Genomic DNA, 26,529 nt, shown 5'->3' on the forward strand with positions numbered 1-26,529 from the left:
ACAAAAAAATGTGCTGAAAAACTCCAACTCAGCTTATACTAGAGTCAAGATAAAAACGTTAAAACTCACCTTTCAGCAGCGGAAGTTCCCCACTTCAGCCGTTGCTGACCGTTTACAGGGCAGGTGCTAGCTATATCTGGGGCTGGTGCTGGCTTTATACAGGGCAGGGTCTGGCTATATAAGGGGGCTGGCTAGCTATATACATGGGCAGGTGCTGGCTATATACAGGGGCAGGTTCTGGTTATATAAGGTGGCTGGATGACGATAGACAGGGGCAGGTGCTGGCTATATACTGGGGGTTGGCTGGGTGGCTATATGCTAGGGGGCTGGATGGCTATTTCCTGGGGGCTTGTTGGTTGAGGGAATGGCCTGGCTATATACTGGGGGGCATGGGCTGGCTAGATACTGGGGGGCACTAGCTGGCTATATACTAGGGGGCACTGGCTGGCTAGCTTTATACTGGGGGCTGGCTAGATATTTGGGGGTAAGAGGCTGGCTACCTATATATTGGGGGTATCTGCTGACACCAATGCATTTCCCTGGGCTTATACTCAAGTCAATAGGTTTTTGTGGTAATGTGGTAAGCATACCTTTGTTAAACTGTAAACTGTCCAATGCATACAGTAAATACAATAGAAATTCTCTTAAAATACTTTGTTTTTTTATGTCCCTTTATTTTTCCAGATCATAATCATTTAGCTGTAAGAAGAAACAGTTTTTCTCATCTTTAAACACAAAGGAAACTCTTCTTTTAACTCTCATGATTTTACATATGACTATACTCATTCATCATTCTTATAACATTTTTGTTGCCAGTTTTATTTAAAAGAACCTGTCACCAAGTACAAAATGCTGAAATGATGTAATTCCATTGCTGCTGCGCCCCTCAATACTTCCATTTTTTTTAGAAATCCTGTACCCTATTCAAACCATATGGTTCCCAGCCGTTTACGTGTTAATCGGCTCATACTAGCCAAGGAAGTGATAACCTTTTATTTTCCCACAGCACATAGAGGCATTCAGAACCTGATGGTGAATGTAAACATCATGCAATTTTTGTGACATTATGTCATTGTCTATGACCTCTTTTATTGCATTTATATTTGGTAAATCATCAATAAACATCCAAAGACATTGGGGCACATTTACTTACCCGGTCCAGTCGCGATCCAGCGGCGCGTTCTCTGCTCTGCATTCGGGTCCGGCCGGGATTTATGAATGTAGTTCTTCCGCCGTCCACCAGGTGGCGCTGCTGCACTGAAAGTCATCTCATCGCGCCGGAATGCACCACCTCGGACCAGGTGAAGGTAAGCGCTCCCCAAGCGACACTTTTTCGGTTTTTAAATGCGGCGGTTTTTCCGAATACGTCGGGTTTTCGTTCGGCCACGCCCCCCGATTTCCGTCGCGCGCATGCCGGCGCCGATGCGCCACAATCCGATCGTGTGCGCCACAATCCCGGGGCAATTCAGGTACAATCGGCGCAAATCGGAAATATTCGGGTAACACGTCGGGAAAACGCGAATCGGGCCCTTAGTAAATGACCCCCATTAAGTTTTACCATTGTTGTCCAAAACACAGGACCCATTATTTTTCTTCAGAGAAGAAGTACTTCCTGATCGGGTTAAATTGTTTAAGCTTATTTTATCTGTTTCTATGGGTAGTGTTTGTCTTTCCTCATTCTCTGTTTCTCTGTGATAGAAGTAATTAAAGTTTGATACAATAACTGGAACTGGAAGTGCAATAGTCAGCACTCCTGCAATAGCACAAAGTGTACCCACCACTTTACCCCCTAAAGTGATGGGACACATATCTCCATATCCTACTGTGGTCATTGTAACTACAGCCCACCAGAAGCCATCGGGAATGCTGATAAACTGAGACTTGGGTTCATCAACTTCTGCAAAATATACTGCACTGGAAAACAAAATTACACCAATGAAGAGAAAAAATATTAACAGCCCCAATTCTCTCATGCTGGCCTTTAGGGTTTGTCCTAATATCTGAAGTCCTTTTGAATGTCTGGAGAGCTTGAAAATTCGAAATACTCGAACAAGTCTCACAATCCTTAAAATAGCTAGAGACATGTTTTGTTGTCCATTGGGCTCTGTTTGTTTCACAAGTTCTGTGATAAGTGTTACAAAATATGGAATGATAGATACAATGTCAATTATATTCATAATATTTTGAAAGAATTCGGATGAACTTGGGCAGACGATAAATCGAACAGCAAGTTCAAATGAAAACCAAATAATGCAGGTCGTCTCTACAAGAAAGAAGGGGTCGGTGAAGGTGTTAAAGTATGCAGCCTCCTTGGTATAATTGCTTGAATATTTGAATAGACTTTCTTCTCTAAATTCCGGTAATGTCTCCAAACAAAATATTAGTATTGAAATGACAATGACCAGAACAGAGACCAATGCCATGCCTCTTGCTGCAGTTGAGCTCTCTGGGTATTCAAAGAGCAACCAAAATTGCCTATGGTAATCGTTGGTCGGTAAAGGGATTTCAGGATCTTTTAGAAAACCTTCATCATCTCGAAACTGATCTAAGGCTTCATTTCCTAGCTCATAAAAAACAATTTCATCGGCAAACACATCAATTGGTACATTTGCTGGACGTCGTATTTTACCACCAGATTGATAGTAATATAGAATTCCATCAAAACTTGGACGATTTCTATCAAAAAAGTATTCATTTCTCATAGAGTCAAAATAATGAATTCTTTTCTGAGGATCTCCAAGGAGTGTATCTGGAAATTCACTTAGTGTTTTAAGTTGGGTTTCATATCTGAGACCTGCTATGTTGATGAATACCCTTTGGTTCCCTTCCTCCATTCTCATTTGTTCGGTGACTAGATTGTCAAGACATTCTTTTGAAAATCTAGAAAGGTCCATTTCATGTAATGTTTCATTTAGTTTCCAGGTGGTATTTTGATTTGTAGGAATTGGACTTTCATTTTCAGTAGCTTTGGTAGATTTAAAATCGTCAGGACCATTTGGAGAAGCCTCTTCAGGATTTGGCAAAGCCTTGTAAAGATTATCCATGTTGTAACCTTGGTTTTAATTAATTTTCATAGACATTTCTAAAAGAAAAAATGAAACATTAAAGATTACAAGATAAACACTGTGAAAAGAGCATATACAAATAGAATGGAGGTGTTGGACAAGACAACCATAAAAGTCAGCAGGAGCCTGTGCCAATAAACACGTATAAATTTATTTCCAAATCAGGCAGAAAGGCACAAAAAATGGCTCACAAACAGTAATCTTTAAGTATCAAAATATCATATGAATTTTATTTAGGAACAAACCAAAAATAAGACATATATTTAAAAGCATTTAAAAATATATAATGTACAAAGAATATACACAAGCAAAGACCTAGGTCAGGGTCAATTGCAATAAACCACTGTCCAGGCACTAAATAATGCCTGCTTAACTCCATCAAAGTAAACAAAGCAATAAAAGGTCAATGATATAAGATGATATTTTATGTTGCAACCTCAACATACCCCCTATCAAAATATCATATGATATTTTGATACTTAATAATTACTGTTTGTGAGCCATTTTTTGTGCCTTTCTGCCTTCTTTGGAAATAAATTTACACTGTGAAAAGATGTGCACACTGGGGGTGTCACAACTGAGACCTCCATAGATGACAAAAAACATGACCTCTGTTTCTTTTTTTTAAGATGGAGTGGTCATGAATCTACACAACCATTTCACTTACTAGAAACCTGATGATACCTCAATTCTTGTTATCACTGGAGGTCCAGGGAGATCCCCAGTTTTCAGATAGTTATCCCCCGTTATGTGGACTGTGGAATTTTCTCTACATAACATTTGGGTTCTACAATGTGACAATGAGTTTCACAACTATGGAAAATAAATGGGTAGGTGGTATAAACTTAGACTAGATTATCTAAAGATGCAGATATTTTACTATTCGGGATCCGCCACTGTGATCGGGAACATTTAATGATTGATTTGTTGATTTTTATCGACATTTTGACTTTTAACAGTACATAGATATATACCCTTAAAATTCAGTATTCAATTTTAAGAGTATATACTTATGGGGCATTTGAACTCTTAACCCATCAGCTGCTTATTGACTATGTTGCGGAATCCAGCTTTGTTATGGATGCCATTCCATTAGCATGAAACAAACCACATACTGTGATATCCATATCTCATAACAGCTTTATATTTCTACTAACAGTTGAGTACTTATTATGATAGAAAAATCCTCTTTGTCAATGTCAATTTTAGCAGGTGAAAGCAGGTGTATGGGTTTACTGGAAAGAAAAGGAAGCACATAATTTAGTGGACACAGCTTTAACATGTATTGTAATTTGACATCTAAACTTTTGACATGTCTTAGTTACTGTACTAGTCAGAAGATTTGAGATTGGAGATTTCCAATTCTGGGACTTATCGTTTAAGAATTTCTATACAACAAAATGTTAATCTTGGAGGTGGTAAAGGGCTATTGTTACGTCTTTGCCTGTATCGTCTTCTGTCCGCGGTATGCGGCTTAGAAGGCGTTGAGGTTGTTCAGTGTTCCTGTGTGTGAACTGGGACTGAGATTGCTGCATGGTTTATTGTTGCACCACACCCTTTTCCCTGCAGTCTAGCAACAGTTAACCTGCTGTGAATAACAGATCTCTCCTCCAGTCACCTTGAGGGGAGGTTCCCCAGTCACCTATATTACTTCCCAGCACAGGTTCCTCAGCGCTGGTAATATTCGTATTTTCAGCTCCCCAGTCCTTTCAGCGTTTTGTTCTTATATTGACTTCTCTGGCATTCTGACTTTGGCTTTCGTTTCTTACCTCGGCTCTCGCTTTCTGATTCTGCTTATATATTGCTCTCTCCGTTGTGACCCGGTTTACCTGACTTCGCTACCTTTGTGTATTGTTTGTTTGTCGTGTTCTTTGTCTGCACTGTGGCCTAGGAAGGGATCGTCTTCGTGGTTGTCCCGTATCAATAGGATACCGGAGGCAAGTAGGCAGGTGACAGCATTGGGGGGCTCAGACTTAGGGCTCACTGTCTGGTTTGTTGTCCCTGTATCCCCGAGCCATCATTACATTATTACCAGCCCTTTAAAAATCCTTAGTTTGCTACGTCTTCCGGATCCGCCAGGATGAGCTCCATCCCGGATCTTGTGCATCGCATGGAAGGCCTAGCAGGCATTGTGGCTGATCTGGCTAACCAGGTCCATGTTCTAACTCAGTTTAGAGCAGAGACCCCTGCCACGTCTCCTGCTGCTCCGCAACCTCAACTCCCCAGTATTAACAAGGTAAAAATGTTACTCCCGGATCGATTCTCAGGTGATAGAGAGAAATTTGAGACTTTCAGGGAATCCTGTTTGCTTTATTTTCGGGTTAACCCGTTATACTCCCAAACTCAAATGGTGGGGGTGGTTATTTCCTTACTCCAGGGGGATCCCCAGGCATGGGCCCTGAAACTACCTCCAGCCGCAGAGGAGTGGTCCTCTTTGGAACACTTTTTTCAATCCTTGGGGGGCCATATACTCAGAACCCGATCATGTTGGGCTTGCGGAGTCCAGTTTGCTGTCTCTTTCGCAGGGTACCCGCTCTGCGGAGGATTACTGCATGGAATTCCGCAAACACTGCGTAACCTTGAACTGGTGTGAACCGTCCTTGAAAGCCCTTTTCAGAAAAGGCCTGTCAGAACCTGTAAAGGATGCCTGGATTGGTCATCCTGATCCAAACTCACTGGAGCAAACCATGGCCTTAGCAGTCCTCATTGATCGTCGCCTACGGGACAGACGAAAAGATAGAGTATATGCGAGTCACTCCTCCGGGTCACCTTTACTTTCTCCTAAAAACTCTGTCTCTCCTATATCTGAACAAGAACCTTTGCAGTTGGGCACGGCGAGAGCCAAAACCCGGAAAGAGCATCGCCAGAAGAATCGTCTTTGCTTTTACTGCGGTGAATCTGGACACTTCCTGAGAGGCTGCCCTACCAGACCCAGGCCACAGGCGGAAAACTTCAGCGCCTGAGTGATAATCGGGAGTGTCACTCAGGCGCACAGGTATCTTCCGACTCTGTATCTAAAATTTTGTTGCCAGTGTCTCTGTTTGCTAATGATAAGTCTATATCTGGACAAGCTATGGTTGATTCTGGATCCGTTGCTAATTTTATTGACTCTGCTTTTGTTTCAGCCCTAGGGCTGGAGTTGGTTAACCAGAATCCTCCTGTCCTGGTTGTGGGGGCAGATTCTACCCCTTTAAGGGGGGGTAGAGTTTGTTTCAGAACTCCACAGATAACCATGCAGGTTGGTGCTATCCACACCGAACGGGTAGTGTTTTTTGTTTTAAAAAACTTGTCCGCTGATGTCATTTTGGGGTTTCCATGGTTATCTGTACACAATCCTGTATTTAATTGGACCACTGGAGAACTGGTTAAATGGGATCCGCTGTGTTCCTCCCATTGTAATACGCTGTTCCTCTCTAAATGTCAGTCAGAGGAAGAAACTCTGCCTGAATTTATCTCTGATTTCTCTGATGTTTTTGATAAAAAGACTGCCGAGTCCCTGCCTCCTCATAGGCCTTATGACTGTGGGATCGATCTCATTCCCGGGTCTAAATATCCCAAGGGAAGGATTTTTAATTTGTCTTCCCCAGAACGAGAGGCTATGCGAGAGTATATACAAGAGAGCCTTCAAAAGGGTCATATACGATCCTCGAATTTCCCCTATGGGGGCTGGTTTTTTCTTTGTTGGGAAAAAAGATGGTGGACTTAGACCCTGTATTGATTACCGTGAACTGAATAACATCACTGTCAAAAACCAATACCCTCTTCCTCTTATCCCTGATTTGCTTAACCAGGTGGTGGGTGCCCGCTGGTTCTCCAAAATTGACCTCCGTGGGGCCTACAACCTGATTCGCATCAAAAAGGGGGACGAGTGGAAAACTGCTTTTAATACCCCTGAAGGACACTTTGAATATTGTGTGATGCCCTTCGGGTTGTGTAATGCACCAGCAGTATTTCAAGAATTTGTGAATGATATTTTTCGTGATATCCTGGGTCAATATGTGGTAGTCTATCTGGATGATATTCTGATTTTTTCCCCTGACTGGTCAACCCATATCCGACAGGTCAGGGATGTTCTCTCTAGATTACGTAAGAATTCCTTATGTGCTAAGTTGTCTAAGTGTCTGTTTGGGGTCCAAAAGATTACTTTTTTGGGTTATATCATCACCCCTAAATCTTTTTGTATGGATCCACTCAAGGTCACGGCTATCGAGAAATGGGAACGTCCCAACACTCTTAAAGCCCTTCAGCGGTTTTTAGGGTTTGCCAACTATTACCGCAAATTTATTAAGAATTTTTCTGTTGTGGCTAAGCCGTTGACGGATCTCACTAAAAAGGGTGCTGATCTGACCAATTGGACTCCAGAGGCGGAGCAAGCATTTGCACAGCTTAAAAGATGTTTTGTAACCGCGCCAGTTTTGACTCAACCTGATTTGAATCACCCTTTTGTAGTTGAAGTTGATGCATCCGAAGTAGGGGTGGGAGCAGTGTTATCTCAGGGATCAAAGTCTCTCACTAACCTAAAACCTGTAGCGTTCTTCTCCAGGAAGTTCTCCTCTGCCGAACATAATTATGATGTGGGTAACAGAGAGCTTTTGGCCATAAAATGGGCATTCGAGGAATGGAGACACTTCCTAGAAGGAGCTAAACATCCCATAACTGTGATTACTGACCATAAAAACCTGTTATACTTAGATAATGCTAAACGACTGTCCCCCAGACAAGCTCGCCGGGCACTCTTCTTTACTCGTTTTAATTTTGTTGTTACTTACCGTCCAGGCACTAAGAATATCAAAGCTGATGCTCTATCACGTAGCTTTGGTAACGACAATACCCCAGAGGTTGTCCCAGATAAGATTCTATCGCCTGGTATTGTGTTATCTGCTATTGACCATGACCTCGCCACCGCTATCTCGAACTCTCAAGATCTTGCGCCTAGTAATATTCCTATGGGTAAATTGTTTGTGCCACATAATCTTCGGCTCCGGGTCTTGGAGGAGATCCATTGCTCTGTGCTCGCCGGACATCCTGGTATTGCAGGCACTAAGTATCTCTTAGAAAGGTTGTACTGGTGGCCCTCGTGGTCACGTGACGTTCAGGAGTTCGTAGCAGCATGTGATATATGTGCCAGGTCTAAGGTGCCCAGAAGAGTACCAGAGGGACTTCTCCAACCTCTCCCTCTGCCTAAAAAACCCTGGACTCATATCTCCATGGACTTCATAACTGACTTACCTGTCTCTCAAGGGAAAACTGTCATTTGGGTGGTTTGTGACCGATTCTCGAAAATGTGTCATTTAGTACCCCTCAGGAAATTACCCAGTGCTAAATTATTGGCCTCATTGTTCATAAACAATATTTTGCGTCTTCATGGTATACCAGAAAATATTGTCTCTGATCGGGGGGTACAGTTTGTCTCTAAATTCTGGAGAGAATTTTGTGGTCAATTGGGAATCTCTCTTTCGTTTTCTTCCGCTTTCCATCCTGAGACTAATGGGCAGACAGAGAGACTTAACCAATCGCTTGAACAGTTCTTAAGATGCTTTATTTCCGATAACCAGGAGAAATGGAGATCCTTCCTCCCGCTCGCCGAATTTGCCTTAAATAACAGGGTTAGTACCTCATCTAAAATGTCGCCGTTCTTTTGTAATTACGGGTTCAACCCAAAGTTTTCGTCCTGCCAAGACATTGAGTCTGTTAACCCTTCCGCTGAAGCAACGTTCCAAAGGCTGAGCTCAGTCTGGGCACGGGTTCTGTCGAACCTGGTGAAAGCCCAAGATACCCAACGGCGTCAGGCTAATAAAAAACGATCTCCTGGTCCTGAATATAATGTGGGGGAACGAGTGTGGCTATCTACTAGAAATTTGCGTCTCAGAGTGCCATCTGGGAAATTTGCTCCTCGATTCATTGGGCCATACACGATTAATGAAATTATTAATCCCGTCTCTTTTAGGTTACAATTACCTAGCTCTCTTCGCATTCATAATGTTTTTCACAAATCTCTTCTGAAAAAATATATCCCTCCCGTGTTACCCGTGACTAAACCACCAGCTCCTGTGGTGGTCCAAGGTGAACTAGAGTTTGAGGTAGAAAAGATTTTGGATTCCTGCAGGGTACAAAACTCTGTCCAATATCTGGTCCATTGGAAGGGTTATGGCCCGGAACATCGTACCTGGGTCTCTGGTAAAGATCTCCATGCTCCACGTCTCCTCAACATATACCACCGCCAAAATCCTTCTAAACCAGGTGGGAATAATGAGGGTCCAGTGGCCCCTCATAAAAGGGGGGGTACTGTTACGTCTTTGCCTGTATCGTCTTCTGTCCGCGGTATGCGGCTTAGAAGGCGTTGAGGTTGTTCAGTGTTCCTGTGTGTGAACTGGGACTGAGATTGCTGCATGGTTTATTGTTGCACCACACCCTTTTCCCTGCAGTCTAGCAACAGTTAACCTGCTGTGAATGACAGATCTCTCCTCCAGTCACCTTGAGGGGAGGTTCCCCAGTCACCTATATTACTTCCCAGCACAGGTTCCTCAGCGCTGGTAATATTCGTATTTTCAGCTCCCCAGTCCTTTCAGCGTTTTGTTCTTATATTGACTTCTCTGGCATTCTGACTTTGGCTTTCGTTTCTTACCTCGGCTCTCGCTTTCTGATTCCGCTTATATATTGCTCTCTCCGTTGTGACCCGGTTTACCTGACTTCGCTACCTTTGTGTATTGTTTGTTTGTCGTGTTCTTTGTCTGCACTGTGGCCTAGGAAGGGATCGTCTTCGTGGTTGTCCCTTATCAATAGGATACCGGAGGCAAGTAGGCAGGTGACAGCATTGGGGGGCTCAGACTTAGGGCTCACTGTCTGGTTTGTTGTCCCTGTATCCCCGAGCCATCATTACAGCTATTTTGAACTATTTAACCCAAATCTGTTAGAGCTCTGTGTAATGCACAATTTTTACTATGCCCTTAAAACATAACTTTAACGTTTTTAAAAGCACTCTGTTGAATATTTGTAGAAGGCCATTTGCAAAACAATAGTAAAAGTTATGCTTCAAGGTTACAGCATAATATTATATTACATAATATTGTCTTGTATAAAGGCCCCGTATTTTGACTTTACTTGAAAGAAAAGTTTGGAAAAGTTTGGATGCGCATTGTTATACTTTATCTTCCCTGCAAAGGTGCTGATGGGAATTTCTGCTCCAGAATATAGCTAACAAAGAATATCTAAATTTAATTACTAACCCAACAATGGATTATTGAGTTCATTTAATTTATGCATTATTTATTCATGCATTATATGGGTATGTACACACTGGGATTTGGACTGGGACAGTTACAAACATTTTGCAAAAAGAGAACTAAAAGTGAGTATTCTCTGAGAGGAATAGTGTAGAATGCCTTTCATGGTGGTATATTTGGATTAAGATTGATGGAATTTAGATTGGATTGTTCCCCTTATCTCATTTAACAAATATAATACATCTCTACTGTATGTATAGTTTCCCTGAAATTTTCAATTATTGTTCTTTAAAAAGTTAATGACCATTGTGTTGTACCACCTATGTCAGTAAAATACTAGCTATTGTACTACCTAGGATTATTTGTCATGCGCTTCACTTGACTATTCCGCAAGTACTTACCCATATGTATTTATCAGCTTGGAGGCTTCTGAAAAGAAGTGAAGCTGAATCTTTATCATCTTCATCCATTCTGTGTACAAAACACAAGCAGAAAGTTTTACGTCAAATATAATACTTATCATCTTTGTACTTTAAAATACATTTTACAATGGAAAGGGACACTCTAAAGACAATGCCAGCATGCTATAAGTACATATAATATGTTCTTGTTTGCTAAATAATATAGATCACTATTGTTCATAAGGCAGGTAACCCTTATTTACCATTGGATCTGTAAATGTTTTATGTTTTTACTGCTTGCTTGAAAACACTAATGAAATAATATGGTCGGAAGCTAAAAATCTGTTCCCGACTAGGGATGATCAACCTATAGGCAGTGCAGAGGAAGCAGCACTGGAACTGAGAACAGCAGTTCTTGAACCCCCAAGGGACTGTCTGCACATGTATGGACTGAATCTAACTATTTACAACAGTACAATAGAAGTAAAATTTTGGCAGGACAGATGTGTCACCACCCTACTCATAATACACTGGTTATAGTACTAGTCTGCTCATATAAGAATGATACACGTTATGGGGTCCCCTAAGCCTCCTGGACCCAGTTGTGACTGAGTTGTTTGCATCCTCTCAAATTACACCACTAGTCACCACCATTTATTCAAAGGTACATGATGGCAGTAAGACTTCCATTAAGCAGCAACTTATCTCATATACACAGCATATATAATAACATAGTTTGACTGAAATATTACTTTAAAGACTTAACTTTATTGAAAAATGCTTAAAAGCTGCAATTCACAAAACAAAATAAAGTGCAGCAACACATAAACACATAAAAGATTGTCAAATTTAACAAAATTTGATTATATAAATTTCTGGACATGTTAAACAAAGGAATAAGGTAAAAAGAAGACACATCTGTATTACTAAATACAAACTTCAGTAGTTGGAAAATAATTTAATTTACCTCATTGCCTTCTGTTTCTCTCTCTCTTAGCGGAAATGTTGAAAGTCCATGTTCTGTATTATTTCATGGAAATAAAAAAGGTATCTTAACATTCATAGTGACAACAATTTTATACCTATTATACTTGCCAAGTAAAATTCCAGTGTACCTATTACATAAATTAATGGCTGAACTAGGCTCAACTATAAGATGTCCTATTGTTTGTTCCATGAGGGAGATAAGCCGTCATATAGCCTGGTATCTGGCGGCCATTTAACCCTGTCCCTACTGCAATAATCATGTATGCTTGGAAAAAAAATGAAATGAATAAGATTGTCAGATAAACCTGGCTTCTTTAAGTGGGGAATACATGTAGAGAAAAAAATGACAATATCTGCTATTCTGCAATGGATTCCTCAGCAGATAATTATGTGTATTATTATGTATTTGTTGACAGGGCACCATTAATTCCATGGTGCTGTACATTCAATAAAAGGGTACTCATACATTAAGATGAGAACAAATGCAGGTACAAAATACAAATACTGAGATCTGGAAAAAGTGTAGAGGGAGAGGGTTCACAATCTATATGGGAGTGTAGGGGGGGTTGCGGTGTATTTTAGGCAATCCTAAACAGATCCGTTTTCAGGTAAGGTTTAAAGGTTTGGAAGGTAGGGACAATCTGACACATTTTGAGAGAGCTCCAAAGTATGGGCGATGAAAAAGATGTTTGGGAGAAGAACAAATGGTACAATCAGGGCCGGATTATAGGAGGGGCTCCAGGGGCTAGAGCCCCGGGGTCCCCACCATCTTGCTCCCAAAGGGGCCCCCACTGTCACGGGTGGTCCCGCAACCCATGCCTCGGGTCGCGGGCTCACCCGTGCCGTTTGTCCCCCGCCAGCGCGCAGCAAGCGCCACTCACGCGTCCCGGCTCCTGGCGAGTCTGCTGCTGCTCCGGCTGCTTCTGCTCCATCCCTCCCGGCTGTGTGTGTGCGTCCCCGACATCTATGGCGCGCGCGGCAGCTTCTGTGAATTTAAAGGGCCAGCGCGCCGCTAATTGGCACTGGCCTTTTCAGCCTAGTCTATTTAACCCTGCCCCTTCCTGTTACCCTTGCCGGATCTTCGTGCCTTGCGCCTTAGAGAAAGCTGTGTCTATGCCTTGTGCTGTTTGTGTGAATTCCCGTTGTGACCCTGGTTCCGTTTCTGACATCGCTCCTTTGCCGCCTGCCCTGACCCGTTGCTACGACTCTGACTCCGATACTGTTCTGCCTGTCCTGACCTCCTGCCTGTCCCCGACTACGAGATTGCCTGCCGTTTCCGTACCCCAACCTTAGCTGCCACTGCAGACAAGTCATGCCTGTGGAACGACCTGGTGGTACCACGCCGCAGCAAGTCCAATCCGCTTTGCGGCATGCTCTGGTGAAAAACGGGTACCACTTAGACTCCGGTGTCCAGGTAGTGGCTTGTGCCATTGTCCGCAGTGGTCCAGAGGATCCAAAACCTCTAGCCTGACACCCACAAGATGACAATGACTGACAGTGTCAGTCTGACACTTGTATACTTAAAGCGCGCCGTGAGCTGTTAGTGATATGGGATAGTGGGGCTGTGCCGCAGCACATCGTTCTGAGGGAGTAGGGAGGGGCTTGCAGTGAGCCCCCTGGGTGTGCGCAGCGCCGGCCGCTGTGCTGCAAGTCTCATACAGATACAGTCAGCTGTAAGGCATGCTGCAGGGCATTGCTCCACTTCAGAGACAGTCAGCGCAAAGGCAAAACACACCGGACACAGACATCTCTTCCGGTGACTTAATCCTCCCTCCTCCGGGGTCTGAAGTGTAAAACATGTGATCCCGTGATGTCACGGGAGGGGGCAGAGCCTTGCGGGAAAAGCAGGAAGTGAGAAGTGAAGAAGCTGCCATGTGTGACTACAGAAGAACAGAAACCTCCCAGGGGCAGTGTTATCCATGTGTATGGAGGTGGGGGCCTGACAGGACAGGAACAAGATTTATATATGTCATGGAGCTCACTGGCTGGTGAGGGCTGTGTGTCTGGGGGTGAATGAGGTGTATATTACATGGGGCTGTGTGTCTGGGGGGGGATGAGGTGTATGTTACATGGGGCTGTGTGTCTGGGGGTGTATGAGGTGTATGTTACATGGGGCTCTGTGTCTGAGGGTGGATGAGGTGTATATTACATGGGGATGTGTGTCTGGGGGGGGGATGAGGTGTATATTACATGGGGCTGTGTGTCTGGGGGTGAATGAGGTGTATATAACATGGGGCTGTTTGTCTGGGGGTGGATGAGGTGTATATTACATGGGGATGTGTGTCTGGGGATGAATGAGGTGTATATTACATGGGGCTGTGTGTCTGGGGTGGATGAGGTATATATTACATGGGGCTGTTTGTCTGGGGGTAGATGAGGTGTATATTACATAGGGCTGTGTGTCTGGGGTGGGTGAGGTGTATGCTACATGGGGCTGTGTGTCTGCGGGTGAATGAGGTGTATATTACATGGGGCTGTGTGTCTGGTGGGGAATGAGGTGTATGTTACATGGGGCTGTGTGTCTGGGGGTGAATGAGGTGTATGTTACATGGGTCTATGTGCCTGGGGGTGAATGAGGTGTATATTACTTTTGACTGCGTGTCTGGGGGTGGATGAGGTGTATATTACATGGGGCTGTGTGTCTGGGGGTGAATGAGGTGTATATTACATGGGGCTGTGTGTCTGGTGGGGAATGAGGTGTATGTTACATGGGGCTGTGTGTCTGGTGGGGAATGAGGTGTATGTTACATGGGGCTGTGTGTCTGGAGGTGAATGAGGTGTATATTACATGGGGCTGTGTGTCTGGGTGTGGATGAGGTGTATATTACATGGGGCTATGTGTCTTGGGGTGGATGAGGTGTATATTACATGGGGCTGTGTGTCTGGGGGTGAATGAGGTGTATATTACATGGGATTGTGTGTCTGGGGGTGGATGATGTGTATGTTTCATGGGGCTGTGTGTCTGGGGGTGAATGAGGTGTATATTACATGGGGCTCTGTGTCTGGGGTGGGTGAGGTGTATGTTACATGGGGCTGTGTGTCTGGGGGTGAATGAGGTGTATATTACATGGGGCTGTGAGTCAGGGGGTGGATGAGGTGTATGTTACATGGGGCTGTGTTTCTGGGAGTGGATGAGGTGTATATTACATGGGGCTGTATGCCAAATTCAATGGGGGCCTCCACCAGACTTTGCGCCCAGGGGCACCCTCCAACCTTAATCCGGCCCTGGGTACAATTGAATGCGAAGGTGTTGCGAGGAGCTGAGATTATGTGTGGCGGTATTGGCTGATAAGTTTAGAGATATAGGAGAGGGCAGGTTGTGGACAGCATTGTATGTCAAGGTTTGAAAGGTAGGGACAATTTGACACATTTTGAGAGAGTTCCAATGTATGATTGATGAAAATATTAGGGAGTAGAGCCAATGCTACAATTAAATCCGAAGGTGTTGTGAGGAACTGAGATTAAGTGTGTCGGTTTTGGCTGATAAGGTTATGGAGGGGACAGGTTGTGGATGGCTTTGTAAGTCATGGTTAATATTTTAAATTGAATTAGCTGTGCAATGGGTAATCAGTGGAGAGACTGGCAGAGGCAGATGAGAAACATGGAGACATGTATTACGCAGGCAGCAGAGATATGGGTCAATAAATAGGTCAATGTGGTAGCCTACTGTGTATGGGATTTGGTTAAGTTTCATTCATTACGCTGCTGCTGTATTAGGCCTGGTGCACTGATTGCAGCCTTAGTGTTATTGATGCAAGATCTGCTCACACACCAATTAGAGTAGAAAATAACTGCCTGAGCTGCACACACGGGCAGGAACAGGACTCAGAGTTTTGTGGCTCGGTTAATTGTCTCATGCATGGTGAAGTGAAGACCACAACTGTGTGTATGAGCCCATATTAGTAAATAAGGGCATTGTAACAATGGCTAGCACACTAAACTGTTTTATATAGCAGAAATTCTGTATGTCCCTATCCCTAAAAATGTTTTCCAGGATGGGATAAGAAAAAACACACCTCTTGAGCTACCTTGTAAAAAAGCTTCCTTGATATAAAGCATGACCTTCAGGATGTCTTATGACACAATGCGGGATTACAACAGAACCAGTATATCTATTCCAGAAGCAACAGATTCCCAACTGTTTGGGTCTCTTTAGTAAAGCATAGGGAACTGGTTCATAGGGAGTGAGAAGCTTTTTACTAGGGTCATTATGTCATAAGGATTCCTGAAGGTGCTTGATGTCAAGGCAGCTGTCTTACAAGGTAGCTAAAAAAGGCATTGTTTTCCTTGTCTCATCCGGGAAAACTTATTTTCAGGTTTTCCCAGAATCCCCTAGTGGAGTGTCAATGGGTATAAGTCCACATGCCTACAAGGCGGTCTTAAATCGGCAGTTAAGAGAACTTTTGCTTCCCGACTCTATCGCTAAAAGCATTTTGTATTTTTGTTTAAATCGTATTTGCTATGCTGCAACTGAAAAATTTCAGATGGTTAGCTGTGCAATACAAGGTAAGTGAACCCATTGGGGCTCATTTACTAAGGGTCCTGTGGAGCTCACTTTTGGATATTCACATTCAGATTTGCGCTGCTGTGACAGGTATTTAGAAAGGGAGCACACAATCGGATTTTGGCACAGCGGTGCCGGCTTTCCTGCGGAACAAATCGGGGGGCAGGCCGTCGGACAATGTGCCTGATTCGGGCAAATCGCAAAATTTAACTTAAAAATTATGTCTCAAGACATGCACTTACATACCCCGGGAGGAAGACCCGTGGACCTGAATAGGGAAGAGACACATTCAGAAAATCGGGCGAACGATGTTAGTGAACATCGGACAATGCACTTTCGGGAACTCCTCCGGACCAGGTAAGTAAATGTGCCCCATTATATCAAGTTTAATTATTAATACTTTTTAATTTTCTATTAAATATAAGGTTTACTGATGGTAGATGTCTAAACTTACCTGCTTTTTCTAGGGAATAGAAATTTTATTATCTTCAAGGATGTCCATATTACGGTAGAAAACGTTTATAAAAATATGTAGATGAGCCACAGGCATCACGAGAGTGCTCCTCGGCACCCGCCATCATATTATTTATGCATGCCCCCACTCTGTACTTCGCTGCCTGGTCCCACCCGTCGATCATGAAGCTGCTATGTGCAAGTGACAAGAGGGACCAGGTAGTGGATTAGAGAGCCGGGGGCATAATCCCATTGGTGAACCAAGAGTGACCCTGCATCATAGTGTGTGTGCAGGTAGTGTGCATGGACACATCTCTGCTCGCTCTGAAAGACATGAAGACAAGAGAGAAGAGGTGCCATGGGAAGCATGCATGGTTGGTATATAAGTGCAGTAGGTGGGTCCCCAGAATCAATTTCACTAATGAGCCCTAAACCCCCCCAGTCCAATTCCAATATGGCATCTCTAACAGTACAATTCACTGACAGACACAGAAAGAGGCAAAAATAATATAATGAATCATAATCTCCTGCTGCAGGCCCTCCTATTCATCAGTGCTCAGACAGGTAAACAAAGAAGCATAAGAGTCTGTAGACTCTCAGGCTTTAGTTACAATATGTAATATACCATTGCATGTTGGGATAAATGAGTTGGGCTAAACACAGACACCCCCCATTTAGAACACCAAAACCAATATAGTCTACACAGAATAAGTAAGTATCACAAGACAAAGTCCATTTAAATAATTTTTATTATTTAAACAAGAGTTTAAAAATAAAAGTGACAGACACTCTTGGAGAAACACACAGATAAGCAGCACACACTGCCCTGGTGTAAATATAGTAATAGTAATACAATTCCTGACTCCCCCAGACAAAGCGATTTGTCCGAAACACGTGTCTAGGTCGGTGCACATTACCTGTGGTCGGTAATCTCTATTTGTTTTTGGGTGCAATTGTCCCAATGAATACTTCTGACTATATCAAGGAACCAAACAGACAGCTGTCCAACCCCATTCATTATAGTAAACTTGAAAGTGACTCCACAGAGACCTGTGAATCAACTAATTGATATGACCAAGAAGTTTTCAACTGATATGAAACCCAAGGTCAACCTGTTTCTATATGCTCTCCAAGATTCACAAAAAAGACTGTAGGTCCACTTCCTTATGGTACAATTCTGTCCACCATGGATGTGGAATCTCTATACACTACACAACATTCCCCATAAAGATGGAATAGTGGCATGTCGGACACACATGGGAAAGCACAATCAACCAACAGAACTGGTCACAGAACTCATACAATTTGTGCTCACCCCCAATTATTTCTCATTTGGTGAGGATCTGTACCTACAATGTATGGGAACATCAATGGGTTCAAGGTTTGCACTACAGTATGCCAATCTTTTTATGGCTGAACTGGAAGGTGCTTACTTATCTACATGCACCATAAAACCCATTATATTATATTGATGATATTCTGATAATCTGGACTGCAGGTGAGAAAGCTCTGCTTCAATTCCATGTTGGCTACAACAACTTTCCTCCACCATAAATCAGAAACTAAGCTATTCAGATAAGGAGAAACACTTTCTGGATACCACAATACAAATTAGACATCCGCTTAACCACAACAGTATTCCATAAACCAGGGCTCAGGTCTTACTTTCTTTAGTTGAGATACAGACCAAAAGTGACTGACAACCAAATAAGAAAAGCAGCAGCCATCAACAGAGACAATTTACCCAACAGGAAGCCAGAGTACCCCTAGTAGTCACTTACAGCCCACAACTGGAGAGCCAGCACATTCTCACAGGTGACCATGTACCTGATATTAAAAATGAAAGGAAAGATCTTCCAGTAGCAGCATATTTCTCCAGAGAGGAGCACACTGTGGAATATTTGCAGATTACTATTTGAAGACACAGAGGGAAAGGAAAGAATGGGAATATAAATTAATGCGGAGATTCAACACCTTACAAAGTGGTCTTAACATTCATGCCAGCTTTATGACCTCCTATCTCTGTCCTGGAGGCAACAAGCAGATAAGAGCCAGGGCTCTCTTGTCTCCCCTCACAGGTTTTTAGTGTAGTTATTGCTGTCCCTATATTTATGAAGAAGAGCACAAGCACATCCGAGTGCTTTAACCACAAGAGCACCAGGACATAATGATTCTTATTACACTCTGCCACGGGATTCAAACAAAAATGAATAAACAAATATTAGGCCTCACAGCTTTCCAAAATGCTAGATGTATAAAAATTTTATACTGCTAGATGTATAAAACTTTTATACTGCTAGATGTATAAAAATGTTTAAAATGTATAAACATTTTAATACTTTATATAGGTATTCTATATTACGTACAGGAAGGATTGCGGGTGCATCCGTGACAAAGAGGTTGACCACAGAGTAGTGTTCCGAGGACATCCGTACACCGCTCCAACAACTGCTATGGGAGAGGTTATGTTAGATGGGGCATTTAGACAGTAGACGCCTCCATTGACCTGGAGGCAGCAGGACATGGAAAATCACAGAAAACCCAGAGTTCTGCTGCTGGTGGGTCATAGCTGCTTCACACATTTTACCATGATAAGTACTATTGAGGTTTTCTTCTAAATAATCTTTATTACATCACATATAAGACAATACAACAATCAACCATATCACAACATATTTCAAGATACATATATATGACTTTTCCAAAGAAGCCCCATCTGATAACCTATCCAGATTTCCAGTGCATTGCACAGGATTCTAAAGGTGCCACTCGTAAGTAAAATCGTTCCATCAGACAACAAACCCTTACATATTTAACATCTTTTTTTTTTGCAAGACAAGTTGCAGATGGCATTCACATCAATATGAGATATGTGTTATCTTCTTGTTTCTTTTTATTAAATTTTTTCAATAGAATAGATTATAAAAAAAAGATATTTTGGTTGGTTTGCTGTTTTGTTCCCTTTAACGTGTTTACTATAAAGGATATAAACTTTTCATTAATTTATTCATTATCATGAGATAAACTTTTATCATTTTTAAAAACTTACTCTGCTTGATCCCAAACTGACAAATAATGTAAAACTTTTTTTTGTTTTCAGTGCTCACTGGGGCCCAATATTTGCCATGTAAAAATCTCTGACCTCCCCCTAAAAGAAAGAGGTGGAGAGAAGGAAACAGGAGCAGCAAACCAGTCAATGCCCGTAGGGTGATGCCACACGTTAGCATTTTGATTCCATTTTGTAACAGAATGAAAGCGCAATAGAGTGGCCCATGGCTGATCGCATATGTGTTTCTATGCAAACGCTTGCGATTTGCAATCAGCGCCCGGTGTCTCGCATTTACACAATACAAGACACTGGGTGCTGATTTGCATAGAAACACATATGCGATCGACTGTGGGCCGCTCTAGTGTGCACTGATTGCATAACAAATGGAATCAAAGTGCTAATGTCCCTAAGGCCCATTCCACACTTGCGAGTGAGATGCGATAAACTCGCATCACACTCGCAAAGCATGCTGCCGGGAACGCATGGCCCAAACGCTGCACACCAAGAGTGAACTGACATGCAAGTCCCGGTTTGCAGCGTTCGGGCGTTCGGGATATGCGATCCGGGCAGCATGCGTTGCGAGTGTGATGCGAGTTCATCGCATCACACTTGCAAGTGTGGAACGGGCCTTAGGGTGTTAAGAAGCATATTTACATATTTACGTATATACTTCCCCAATAAATCACAATGGCCTCAAGGCTCCGTACGGGAGCAGTACCACTCCGTAGCCAGTACACACATTGGACATGTCCTATCTTTTGACGGAATATGGCACTGGGCTCTATGTTAGGATATGGAGAGGGGTGGGGGTGAGCGTCGGTACCGCAGTGCCGTGCTACGGTACGGCGGGCAACGCCAGTGTGAATGTGGCCTTAATTTGGATACACGCTTAGAAAACACATGTCTCATTGCTGCAGTATCATTCACTGCTTTCTTCAAATTAAACAGGTACCATCTGGGGGACATGAAAATCTCTCAAGAGAGACCTAATGAGTGCAATGAACAAAAGAATGTATGAAAACAAATTGGTGTAGTACAGAGGGAAAGCTTCTCTTTATAATTATTTATACTATTATTTCACTATTTAAACGTTATATGATTTTAGAAGTCTCCTCCTTATCTACTTTGTGCACTAAATATCTCAATTACCATCAGATTTTTAGCATTTTAAATCAACATTTTTTGTGTAATGAAAATGTATACAACCTAATTTGATACAAAGCAAAGTACACAGATATTACTTCAAGTTAGAAGCTCTAACTGAGATATTTATCAATCTGCATGGATGTTCAAGTCCAGATTTATGTACTTGATTTTTTAAAAAGTTGCATAAAAAGTTGTAGAGTCTTTCCAGTTTCAGCCTGGCATATGAAAAAAGGCTTTTCCCCCATCTTGCAACTTGTAATGCAGCTTTGGATGAAAGAAGCACAAGAACAGCAGAAGAACACTGCAGAAAAATGTATTAATGGGTTAAAGAAACTCTAATAAGGCTGGGTACTAATAAAGCTGGGTTCTAATAAGCACCCGACATATATACTTAGCGTATCCATTGACAAATAGTGTCAGGTCGAGGCAAAGTTGTTGCCTCTGTCTAATCACTATACCTAACATACGCCAAAAAAGCGTATGCAGTCAGTGGATGCAATAGATTGCTATGGGGAACTTATGCAATATATTGCACCTCTCCCCACAGCCCCACCAAGTGCATGCGTTGGTCAGCAGGAGGGAGAACCTGGTGATGTCATTGTTCATATTAGGGCAGTGACATTGCTGGGGGAACACCCCACCTGCTGCCGATGTACACCCCCCTACCCGCCGTATGCAGGGATAAGGAACAGGGGGGCTCCCGGGCGACGTATCCCACTGTATAGGCATACAGTGGGATATCTCTGTGCCATACATTGTAAAGACACATCAAAATCCTACTGAAGTGTACTTACAACGCATGGCATAAAACGTTATGTGAACACGGCCTAAATCTGATGGACAGTGGAACTCCAAAGACAGACATAGAACTGTCCCAAGGATCCTGTCTAATTATAAATAACTCCCATTGACTTACCATTTTCAGTGAAGCTAATCTGATTATGGTTTTTAAATGGAAATCAACTTCAATATGAGTCAAAACCTTAGTACATTGCAGGTACCAACTCCTCCATAAAACTTTGCAATACAATGTGATTTTACTGCATGAAAATGTAGAATCAAAATCAGACCTAAGGTGAGATTTAGCATTGGGAAGATATCTCAGTGCAGTTTTTTGAGTGTATTTGTTTTTTTTGAACATCATATTATAGTGGTTTTGACAGCTTGATAAGTGAGGTTTTATCCAGGCACTTTATCCAGGCACATGCAGTGCCAAACTCTGGAGTGGATTTGTGACTTTTTGACTTAAAATGCACAAAAAATTCTCAGCAACTCCGTGGGGCACATTTACCAAGGGTCTGCGGACCGTGATTCTATCGTGTTTCCCGAATATTCGTGAATTCCCCTGGGTTTTTAGCACACGCGATCAGATTGTGGAGCCGGCGACAGAAATCGGGGGGGCATGCCGTCGGACAACCCGACTCATTCGAACAAACCGCGGAATTTAAAAGCTAAATTGTGTTGCAAGATCAAGCACTCACATGCACCAGGTGAACTCCGGCGGACCTCAGTGGGGAAAGCAACACATGAAGGAAATTAGATGCATGACCTTAGTGAATCGCAGCAGACCCAAATCCTCGTCGGACAATGGACAGCAAGGATCGCGACAGGACCGGGTAAGTAAATCTGCCCCCATAAGTTTGTCTTGTGCCACAGGGAAACTACAGTGGATTTGTTTGCAATTTTTTTACCAAGTGAGTTAGTGAATTCCCAAAATTTTGCACTCTTGGCAAATATCCGTAGACACAAAAAATCTGATATATCTTCAAAAAACTGTTGTAACTTTAATAATACTTTCTCTAAAGTCTTCCTCGAAGCTAGATCAATTTAGGAAAGTTCCCTTTAAGTTCCTTTTACGGTAAATTCCATAACCAAGTTCTGTAATTTATAAAACCATAAGCAGGACAACTCAAGCTGAAACAAATAATAAAAAACACCAATAACCACAACAAGTAGCCTGCCGAGTCACAAACAGCAGTTGTTGTCCAATTGTCATTCTCTGTCCTTGTCATTGAGACTTGTCAATGCCAGCACTATCAACTAGGCTGACCCAATGGACATATAATGTTACATCCTAGAGTGCATGTGGGTATAGGCATCAAAATCTAAGTAACACATCACGTTTCCTGCAACATGACTGTTAGTTGGAGGCAAAGTTGTGTCTACTGCTTAACTATGAATTCAGAGTGTGTCTGAAGTAAAGAACAGAAAACATCATTACAGTAGCATCAATTACAGCTTTTTTTTTTTTGCAAAAATTTGTAAAAACAAAAGCTAAAGGTTATGGATTCATATTTCCGTTGCATTTTTCCTACAGCGTGTCCAATTGTTGCCTATTTTTTCACTAAAGATTTTCATAATAAAGTCTTTGATATCAGAAAAAACTGATCAAACTTGGACAGAATATTATACACCAATAACTATGCTAATTATGTTTTGTTTATATTACAGAAATATATCCATATAGATTCACAAAATCTTATGACTGTTTTGGCCAGCAAATTGGCAGAGTTTCTGGTTGTTAATTGGTAGAGTTGCTGGGTGTCGGACAATCTGAAAATGTTTACCTATTCTAAGGATACAAAACCGGACCTATATTATCTGTTGTTTAAGTTATATGTTGTATACTGTTGTTTGAACTATTTTTTTTTTTATAAAGCTAATCTCCTGTGTCAAAGTTTCATTTTCCACCTCATATTACACAAAAAGGCTCCCCTGTAGACAAACACTTTTTCATGCAATTGTAAGTTATTGTCTTAAAGCTAATTCAATGTATTTTATTTTTATATACTGGTAAGTTTGATCCAGTATAATAATGTTGTTAAGGTTTTCAAACTGAGAAACAGAGAGTTGAAGTTACCCAGTAAATAAATTTCCGATCTGAAAATTCTTGGAATCATCTTGTCATGTCATATGATCTCCTTTTGACCTTGTGAAAAAACATGGATTTGTGTAGCTGATCCAAGGTCTCACTTTCTGGCATTGTCAGACTGAAATATTTATGAATCACCCAATAAGAAATAAACCTTTGTGTCAAGGGATTTCCCTAGTCACCTACAAAGAGTTTTAAAATCTATTGAATCTTTGGAGTCCATTTTAACGTGTTACTGCCTATGCCAACAAAAGACTTTTCTGGTCCTATGGTGGGCCAGTCACACTTTGCATGCTGCTTATGAACACAAAGGCTTCTTTCATACAGTACATTACATTTCAAACCTGACCCAACCACTTTGGGGAGGATGACGCCATAAAGAGCATCAACCCTCCCCAAAATGGCAGTGCCATTGCAATACTGTGATTTTAATGCATCATGGGTAGCATAGGAAACAGTACAGAGATAGATAAATGTGTGGAGTGCAGGGATGGAAAAAGGGATTTTCCCAGAATATCAAATTAAGGATTTATTTGATGCAACCTTAACTGGTCTTTACTATAAAAAAACAAGTCATTCACATAGACCAGTCATTCAGTTGGATATATACAAATATAGTGAAAAACCATATAGGCTTCTCGGTATCTGGCAAAAAATTTTACTCAATGTGGCCCAACGTGACTGCAACTTTATTGTAGAAAATGACAAAGCTGTAAAAGTGTGACTTCCAATAATACCTACAGAAATGTAATTAGAAGTGCAAGGTCCAATCAGAAAGATGCTTTCCTACTAATGATGATAAACACTACCACCTTGATAACTAGCATGGGCTCCAAGATATTGTGGACCCCTGCACAGGATCTTACCACCCATTAAAATAAGGATGCAGCAAATCCGGTTCTAGGCCCTCTGTCTTCTGGCCCTCCTTAATCTCATAATCTTCCTTTAATATACACAGCATTTGTTTTATTAACTAAAATTTTACTTCCTATAAATTAGGTAGCTGCAAAAAATCAAAGCAATTTCAAAAAATAATATGCTCCACATACTCATGCTCTAAGTAAAGTTTCCAGGTAAACTATATAGAAAAAGTCACACATGATAAAACCAAATATGAACAAACACATAGGTCACATTTACTAAGCTCCTTGCGTCAGATTTCTGTTGGACTTCGCATGTTCTTTCTAGTGCCAACTGGTTTTTAAGAAGGGTCCATGCCACATAAGTGTCGCAGGTGACCCTTTTGTGTCGTGCCTGCACGAGATGTCAAAAATACCATGTCAACATAAATCAGACATTCTCTAAATGTTAGTTATTAAGTTATTTTGGTGTTATGACAATGTGTCAGAAAAGTAGAATATTTTGAATTTAGAAAATCGAGAATTTTTTCACATTTTCGCCAAATGCATTTTTTTCATAAATAAACACAAATCATATTACCCAAATTTTTCAACAAACATGAAGTGCAATTTGTCACAATAAAATGGTCTCAAGATTACCTGGATATGTTAGAGCGTTCTAAAGTTATAACCACTTAGAGTGACACAGAGCAGATTTGAAAAAATGGGCCGTGCCAGAACAACAACAAAATCTGGTGAAATTATTAAATTTTAAATTTTTTTGATAAACTAATGTACTTTTTCTAAAAATGTACCAAAACATTCCACAAGTTTTACAAATTTCTCCCGAGTACACCAAAACCCTATATTTGGTTGTAAACTGCTATATGGGCACGCGCCAGGGCTTTGAAAGAAAGTTGCGCTATTCAGAGCAGATTTGTATTGTCACTTTTTAAAGGCTTTACAATATTTATTTTTTGGACAATTTGGACATAACTTTCGTTTCATTTAATAATTTACTTTAATAAAAAACAATTTATTGTTCAAAAAAAAGTTTACAGTTTGGCTTGAACAAGTAAAGAGTAATTAAAGTGATCATATTAAAGATTCTGATCATTGCTACTTTGGTTGTAACACTACTACTACTACTACTACTACTACTACTACTACTACTACTACTACTACTACCACAACTAATAATATTAATAATTTTTAATTCCATAACATGAAGCATGAATAATACAATCCATCTTTTAAAAACTATAATACAAATATCATTTCACATAATAAAAGATGCACAATATGAAAACAAATCCATCAAAAAAAGAAGACTGATTTTTTTGAACCAGATTTATATATTTTATCTTAATTTATGTTTAGAGTTGCCTATTCTTTTATCTCATAGATGTTTGTAAGAAGTTGTTTAATAATATATATGCAGAATATATTATAGAGAATTTGAATACCCAGTGAACAGTTTCACAATGTCATTAGAGTAAAAAGAATAAAAGGTGACCACTTACTTGCTGTTAATCTTGTGCTGTCTCGAAATTGGACCAGCAGAATATTTACATCAGGGCTTTCCAGAGCACTCACACGAATCTAGTTAAGTAGTAGACTGAAGAACAAAACGTGTTTGACTCCACCAAGATTCAGAAATCCTACCCTTGAATGAAACTCTATCTAGCTTTGTTGTATCCATGCTCTGAGTGCTTGCACAGTCAGGTAAAAGTCTTAGTTCTGCTGTAAAGGGAAAGGGGTACATGCCTCAGAGCTTATATAAATGCTACATCAGAGATTCCTTGTGTACAAATATCATGGGACAGAAATAACCACACTACTATCAAAACTGTTCATTCACAAATATTTTTTTTTACCAGGTCATGATATAACGGCAAGAAATTCTGGCAGGAAAATACAAAATTGTACAGTTAAACAATAAATTATTAAAAATACCATTTTTCATATTCTTTAAAAGGAGTTAACATTA

The 26,529-nt window shown here is 41.4% G+C and overlaps 1 protein-coding gene across 2 annotated transcripts; it reads right to left on the bottom strand.

The window, feature by feature from the left end:
- Positions 1-671: 671 nt before the first annotated feature.
- KCNA10 (potassium voltage-gated channel subfamily A member 10) lies at positions 672-26,276 on the bottom strand. Of its 2 annotated transcripts, XM_072133132.1 has the most exons (4): positions 26,063-26,276; positions 11,657-11,709; positions 10,690-10,759; positions 672-3,082 (listed from the first exon to the last, which is right to left on the bottom strand). In XM_072133132.1, exon 4 carries the CDS (start codon positions 3,042-3,044, stop codon positions 1,548-1,550), a length of 1,497 nt encoding a protein of 498 aa, XP_071989233.1. In that variant the 5' UTR covers positions 3,045-3,082; positions 10,690-10,759; positions 11,657-11,709; positions 26,063-26,276; the 3' UTR covers positions 672-1,547. The 2 variants fall into 2 exon arrangements, with proteins under 2 accessions (XP_071989233.1, XP_071989234.1); XM_072133133.1 differs by lacking the exon at positions 11,657-11,709.
- Positions 26,277-26,529: the final 253 nt, after the last annotated feature.

This window comes from Engystomops pustulosus, chromosome 2 (assembly GCF_040894005.1).
Source record: "Engystomops pustulosus chromosome 2, aEngPut4.maternal, whole genome shotgun sequence".
Taxonomy (NCBI): Eukaryota; Metazoa; Chordata; class Amphibia; order Anura; family Leptodactylidae; genus Engystomops; species Engystomops pustulosus.

Excerpts from the sequence above, each read along its gene's own strand:
- KCNA10 (XM_072133133.1), bottom strand. The coding sequence starts at position 3,044 with ATGGATAATCTTTACAAGGCTTTGCCAAATCCTGAAGAGGCTTCTCCA.